The following is a 7,570-nucleotide window of genomic DNA, read 5'->3' as shown; positions in this document are numbered from 1 at the left end:
TGCATGTATACTCGACATCCAAGCAAGTATCAAAAATAATGTGCGGAAGCATGTATCACCTAGCGTTCAAGGACCTGAGAAAACATATAGAAAACTGTCAACGAAAAACTTTGATGAAATCATAGGTGTATTAGTAACGTTGTTTTTGAACCACAAGATTTAATATAGTTGATTATCCAAATTGTTTGTATTCCAAAAGTATGTTCGCGAGCACCCAATTATCAAGACTTAACTGTTTTGTACCCTATTACGTAGTGTTAGAACATACACTATACTCGAAAATATATTTCATCCGCTAACGGTAGCGAACCGTCCAAATGAGGGCTCGTCAAGCCCAATGTGATCACATAACATAAGTTCACATTTACACTCTGCAAGTGTAACTAATGATAATTGAATTGAGGCTTTCTGTTCTAACTCGATGTGGAATGTTTGTTTTCGTACTTGTGTTCAAAGCATAAAAGTATGATACGTATATGTTTCTCATCCCATAATTCAAAAGTAAAAGTTGTTGGAAAGGTGGGACTATGATCTCACCTTGAGTGCACGAGTAAATAAGGTACTTCACAAAGTAACGTGTGCAAGAACGAATGTTAGTCTTGACCTAAACAAATAGGTTGTATCAATATCGATAAATGCGGTCGGTCAAAGTGTTCAATTAGTCATATGGCTCGTTACGACTCGATTAATATAGCATGTGAATCAAATTGTCAAGTTTCATGCAAGATACAACTATAAGAGCAAGTTAGAATGATTGCATAAGTATTTGGTTAGGTTTGACTAAAAGTCAAACTTGGTCAAAGTCAAAGTCAACGGGGTCGGTTCGGGTATCTGAAAATTTTCCTATGATGAGAAAATATATATGAGCATGTTATCCAAATCTCATGTTAATCGAAGTTGCAGTTAAGCGGGAAAAAGTTTGTGAAAAATAAAAAAACCAAGAAAATTTAGCCTGGGGATATGCGCGGCGCGCGAAGGTGTGCGCGACGCGTAGTTAGGCGTGGAACTAGGTCAGAAGTAGTCTAAGGGGGTTAAGCATCTGAACTTCACATTTGCACGGCGCCCAAAGGTATGTGCGGCGCGCATTGCTGAAAAAAAAATGCTGTTTGCAATATTTGTTAAGTCTCGAACCAAAACTCAAATCAACATAACTCATGAACCGAAAACATTCAAAATGCATGCCATACATCGTTGGAAAGGTAATTTAATGAGGAACACAACTAAACACATATCATCAATCAATTTTTGCATTTACAACAATTAAAAACCACATTAAATGTTCATCATTAATGATATTGAAGCTCATAAATGCAACCAATGATTCGGAACCCAAATGCACATATATAATACACCGTTTCGTAGGTAACTATGCATATAATATAACTAAGCACTTACAATTAACATTGCAAATTATTCAATGCATCAAAAATCCATTTTGCTTCTATCAAACCCTAATTCAAAATCACAAATTTAGAAATTAAGTTTATGGAGTCTTTCTAAGTCAACCTACGCACCAAATTGAAGCTAGTGATGTTGGTAATACATTTAATACATGCACTTTTAACATCTAACAACATTTAAGCAACCAAATCCCGCAATCAAACACACCCACTTTCAAGTTCAAGCTAGTTACTTAAAATAACAAGATCGAGCATATAAATCACGTATTCATGTTAGACTTGAGCCATAGACACTAATTAACACTTTTATAAGTCAAAATTATCAACAATACAAAATCTAGTGTTTTTAGAAAGTTATCCAAATGCGATGAAATCGGTATGGAATCAAAGAGGAAGATGCAAGGATTTCAATTATGTAATTTGTTTTGTGAAACACTTGCTAGATCAGAAATAGATGATGATTCTTGTTGAGTGAGTTGAGAGAAAATGAAAGTATCAAAAGTTAGAAAGGGAGGTGAATGGATGAGTGGAGGAGAAGGGTTTGACTAGTTGACCTAGACAAACCTTTTATCCTTTGGCAAGTTCAGTCCCTCAAGTTTGAAGCGGGTGCGTGAGTTACCTAAACGAATTATTTTAAAACGCGTATTAATAGAAGATGTTATAACTATATAACGGGCTTTAAATAAATAAACGGAAAGTAAACGGAAAAGGCGGGATGTTACAGAATGAGTTGATATCTTAAGTGTTGATGAACTCCGATATTGACTGGAATCTCAATCGGAGTTGTATTTTCAGCTAAACAATGTTACAGTATGATTTTGGCAGAGTAACAGTACGTGTTCAGTGTGTTTTTAATGAATAGCCCATGGGGCATATTTATAGGTGTTTCCAAATAGTTTGTTAGAGGGAATGATGACGTGGCATATGTCCCTTTCATAATCATAACAAACTTTTCTAGACTCGTGGGCTTACGTAGCATACGATCCATTTATGCATTTGTTCCGGGACCATGTGTTTGTTCCGAGACCAAATGCTTGTTCCGAAACCATGCTTTGTTTCGGGACTGTGTAATTATCCTAGCATAGTGTGATATTTCACGATGGTGTTGATCATTCAGGAATGGTGTGCCTGATCCGTCTATGATGTGATGGATGGACGACACACCCTTGGTTAGGTAAGAGGGCTTACATATGAGCAATGCCTAATTTTTATCCAAGTACTTCTTCCCGGTACTCTCCTGACCGGGTAAGGCTACAACCAGTGCATATTTTCATTAGCAATATTCTTGTAGAGGTTATCGGGTGATCAGCGTATTTGGCTAAGTAGACCTTTATGTGGAAATATGATTTATAACCTCTCAGTGCTTCGTATCCGGGTGAGCGGTGCCGGTATCCAGCACACTTGTCCGGGTAGGATGGGCTTATATGAAGTTACAACTGGCTTCTATCCAGGACACTTCTTCCCGAATGCATATTCGAACAATCTTCTGACCGGTTTTCTCAGGTAGGACAGGGATAAGGAATTTTCTCCTGGACTGTTATGCCGGTTTAATTCCAGATGGTTTTTGTCAAGTCAAGTTGGAAATATGATCTTTTTTTTATACGGATCAATACGCGTATCATCAAGTCACTCCAGTTTGGTGAGGCCAGCTGGAACTGCTGCGTTATGAAACTTGAAAAATATACCCCCAAATAGCTGACTGGACGTGCATTAAATGCGTTTTGGATTCTGTCTTAATCAAAGTAAACTCTTTTTCGCATTTCGAGGCACTTTTTGAGTTTGTTGGTGGGGTCCATCTGAAATATCTTCCTTTATAAACAATCCTTGAGATTGTTTTGAATTTTTTTCTTTCATAACTTCGTCTTTCTGATATCATAAAAGTAAAAAATAATTTTTCCATTCTTGCCATATTATCTTCGATCAATCATGCATCATGCCATCCAATCCTGCTAATCCTTCAGCGTCGTTGCACGATGTGTTACGTGCTTCTAGTATCGTAGATGATGCATATCTTGACAGGGTTTATTACCTTTATCCTCACTTACGAGAGTTGCAGCTTGTTATACCTAGGCCTCACCAACGCGCTTGTGGCCCTCCTAATAATCAATGCATGATTTATTTATTTGAGACCTTTTGAGGTTTTAAATCTTCCTTATCCTTTTACCAAGTTCTTTATGAATGTTCTTAACTTCTATGGTCTTAGCGTTAGACATTCGCATCCAAATGCAATTCAATCCATCGTGCGTTTTGAGATGTATTTCAAAAGTTTGGGGATGGCATTGGATCTGAAGATATTTAGGAGTATCTTTTGGTTAACGTCATATCACACGGGTTGGTATACGCTTACAGATGAAGTTGATTTTCTTGGTCAGCCATCTGTTATTACTGACAATTGAGTGCAGATGTCTGTCTTTTCCAACCATTCTGATTTTCTAATGAGGGATGATCGTTCATATGTTTAGAACTGTTACCATTCAGTGTCCACAGAAGTTTTTGGGCTTGCCCAGTGAGATTTTTGATCTGCTGAGGCAGTTGAAGATTTCTCAAAGGACATATAATGAGCATATGCTTGTGATGGCAATTGTTAGTAACAATTGGAGTCATGTTGATCTGATAACTATTGCTCGTCGAGCCTGGGTGGGTCGTGTGTATATATATGTTCGAGTAGTTTGTTGTGCATGTAATATTTAGTAGTTGAAAATGACATACTTTTTGTTTTACAGAATTGTCTTTGTCGGAAGCCCTCCGGTCATCGAGTTTGGACGGGATGGTATTCACGGATAAGGTGATAGAGGAAGTGGCTCTAGCATCCATCACCTGCCGGTCGCTTGCTCTTCCGATGATTTGGAGTCATCGAATGGTGATTTAGTTCGTCGTACGAAGCGTTGGATCGAGTCTTCAGTCACTGGCGAAGGTGGACCATTTGATATATTTACTTTTATCCATGTATATTTTTATTTCGTGTATTGATTGCTGGTTTCCATTTAGGGCGTTCAAATGTTGCAACTGATCAGGCTCATGTGATTACTCCTACTCCGCAGTTGCTGTCGGAAGAAATTATCCGAGCGGAATGGGCGGTGCCGTTTATTGATAGCGAACCGGTCAGGGAGCATTGTCCCAGATTGGAACCTGCTGTAGACCATTCGGGTCCTCGCCCTCAATATATAGCGCCAATAGGAGAAGATATTTATCTGTTTCAACAAATAAATGTAGAGCCCTTACAGGCACTTCTCCATTGTGCCATTTTTGACTTTTCGGTATTCAAAGAGTACCTTGATGTGATGTCTTTTCCTGCTTTGAAGGTGGCATTGGCTGCTCTTTCTCCAGCTCATGCTCGTCGTGTGCATGCCTAACTTACTGTGTTTGCTCAGCATTTGGAGACGGATGAGCTAGATCGTGATGAGGCTGATGATCGGCGTATCCATGAGTATTGTGTGTTACTTGGTAATGGCAGCTGATGCATTGCGGAGTTGTTGTCTAAAACTGCTCGACTGAAGGGAGAGCTGGGTGCGGCAAGGGAGGCATTGGAAACCTCCAAGGCAGCTTTGGTTCGAGAACGGGATATCGTGAACCATTTTGCTGCTGACAACAAAAGGTAGTCTGAGCTGGTTTCGACTACTTTAGGTAGCCTTACACGCCTTCAATTTGGTATTCCCGTTCTAGTCGCACGTTTGTGGAAATCTCCTCTTGTGCATCAACCGTTTGCGCCATTCGTGGAGGCCATCAAAAAGTTGACCACCTTTGAGGTTCTAAAATGTGTGCACCGCCATATATTCTTCGACATATAAACTTCGATGACTTGGATAAGGTTTGTAGGGATGAAAATTCAACTGTGGAAGACATTGTAAACTTTCAACTTTAGAACTGTTTAATTTTTGTGTTTATTCTACGGTTGTATGTATAAATGTAATGTTTTGTACCCGTTAGGTTTGAATGAAAACTAGTTTCATTATTTTGTGTTATGTGGAATGTCATGACAATAACGTATATATCTAGACTACGTGTGAGAATGGTCGAGATGTTTATACGGGCAAACCGAACAAACAATAATTTGGCCGGACTCCCTCATAAATCAGAGATGGTTCTTCGAGAGGAGTCCTCCTACCAACAAAAGCTAGAAGGCATTTCTTCTGGCGGTAGGTCTGAAATATGCCAAAAGACTTATGTTTGTATTTTTGTCATATTCAGAGAGATATGTAGTATAGATAAAAAATAAATTGAAAAATTATTGAAAGCTTATACTTTAATATATTTATACATGATGGTGTCCATACTATTGTTGTCGGGTGGGTGATCAGTCCTCCCGGTTAAAGATGGTTTAAACAAGATATTATTTAAAATGAAAAGCGTGCAGGGGTCGTCGCAACAATACCCCGTCTAGCATTTCTAGGTGATATGCACTGTAGTCATTTATGCTGACAACTTTGTAGGGTCCTTCCCAATGGGGACCTAGTTTTCCGATGTCTAGGTCGTTGAGTTGAAAGTCTAATGGTTTGACTTTCTTGTTGAAGTGGTTTGCAATTTTTCTTTTCTTTTCTGCCTGACGAATGGACGTTATGGTCCTGCGTTCTTCAAGGGTGTCAAAGTTTTCCCTTAATGCGTCATCATTCTCATGTTCGTCAAATTCGTTTATGCGTGCATTCAAGACGATTACCTCAGGAAGGATGACTTCCTCTGTACCGTATACTAAGCTGAAAGGCGTTTTGTTTGTACTTTCTTTTGGAGTTGTTCTGTAGGCCCATAACACGTGTGGAAGTTCGTCGACCCATCCTTGTAGGTGCTTTCCCAGTCTGGCCTTGATTCCTGCCACAATATCCCTGTTTGTGACTTCAACCTGGCCATTGGCCTGTGGGTACACCACAGAGGTGAATGATTGCTTTAGGGATGTTAATTGTCATCCGATTGAATGGATACATACCTGATTCACTTGATGAATGGTGGATATGAATGATATAAGTGGATGAAAAGTGAATATGAATAAAGGTATGATTAGTTGAAATTAAACGGAGACGCATATTGATGAAAGTTTAAATCCATACACATCTATTATTACACATATATTTTCATGCAATCGTATACTTAATTCATGTGATATATTACAATAAAACATGTATATATATATATATATATATATATATATATATATATATATATATATATATATATATATATATATATATATATATATATATATTACTTATATTTCATATTTTATACATGTTTTACATATAAGCTTTTATGCAATATCATTGTTATTTTGTATATATCTCATTAATTATATGAACTTATGATACTTAATGAGTTATAGTTGATGTAAGATAAATACGAAGAATTTGATAAAGGTTGAGTGAATGGATGGGAGGAAGATGGGTAAGAAATAGAAGAAATTCGAGCTGCTGGAATTTGGAACAAACCATCGCCTTCCCTGAGGAAACACCGCTTGGGATCTGAAGCGGAAAAAGATTTTCAGATAGAAGGCGCCACTTAGAGTTAAAGCGCCTCTTGAATTTCTTTACAGTGTTTACAGGAGTGAATTGAAGGCGTCGTTTAGCTTCCATGTGTCGTTCAATTATTATTCGAGAGTTTGAAGATGATGAGCAAAGCACCGCTTGTTCGTATGAAGCGCCACATTATTCATAGAAAATGTTAGTTAAGAGCCGCTTTGTGCTAGGGTTCGATGGAAAATCGGTTGCACAAGCACCGTTTAGAGGTTGGAAGCGGTGCTTACCTATGTCGATTTTGGAAAACTTTAAATACGAACCTTGGGGTTTTGAAGCTGCATGAATTATTTTTGAGAGGGTTCCATACTAGGTCGACTAGAAGGTGATTTTTGGCGGTTTTTGGAGCAATTTGGAGCTTAAAACGCCGTTTAATCACCAAGGATGAGCTAGTAACATCGTGGTTCTATAAACACTTTCGTGTTACGCTTAATTCTTGTTATTCTTATTATGAATTTTACTTTGAACATGGATTTAGTTTATTTCATTATGATTGTTGGCTAAGTTTGTTATTTTTACTTAAGCCAAATACTAATTATGTTGAGATGATTTTATTATAATGATGATTGGATTGATTGTGTGATGAATTATTGCGTAGTAAAGATCGACTTTGCTTAGTATAATTTGATTATGATATTTGGTTATTATTCGTGTCTGATTGAATTGAAAACT

General features: G+C 37.8%; 1 protein-coding gene across 1 annotated transcript; it reads right to left on the bottom strand.

Annotated features, from left to right (window-relative positions):
- Positions 1-5,422: 5,422 nt before the first annotated feature.
- On the bottom strand, positions 5,423-6,958 carry LOC139854076 (uncharacterized). The gene is made up of 3 exons (XM_071843400.1): positions 6,815-6,958; positions 5,773-6,246; positions 5,423-5,542 (listed from the first exon to the last, which is right to left on the bottom strand). Exons 1-3 carry the CDS (start codon positions 6,956-6,958, stop codon positions 5,423-5,425), a joined length of 738 nt encoding a protein of 245 aa, XP_071699501.1.
- Positions 6,959-7,570: the final 612 nt, after the last annotated feature.

This window comes from Rutidosis leptorrhynchoides, chromosome 6 (genome assembly GCF_046630445.1).
Source record: "Rutidosis leptorrhynchoides isolate AG116_Rl617_1_P2 chromosome 6, CSIRO_AGI_Rlap_v1, whole genome shotgun sequence".
Lineage (NCBI taxonomy): Eukaryota > Viridiplantae > Streptophyta > Magnoliopsida > Asterales > Asteraceae > Rutidosis > Rutidosis leptorrhynchoides.
Note: the sequence above shows the minus strand (reverse complement) of the source record. Positions and strands in the feature narration are given on the sequence as shown.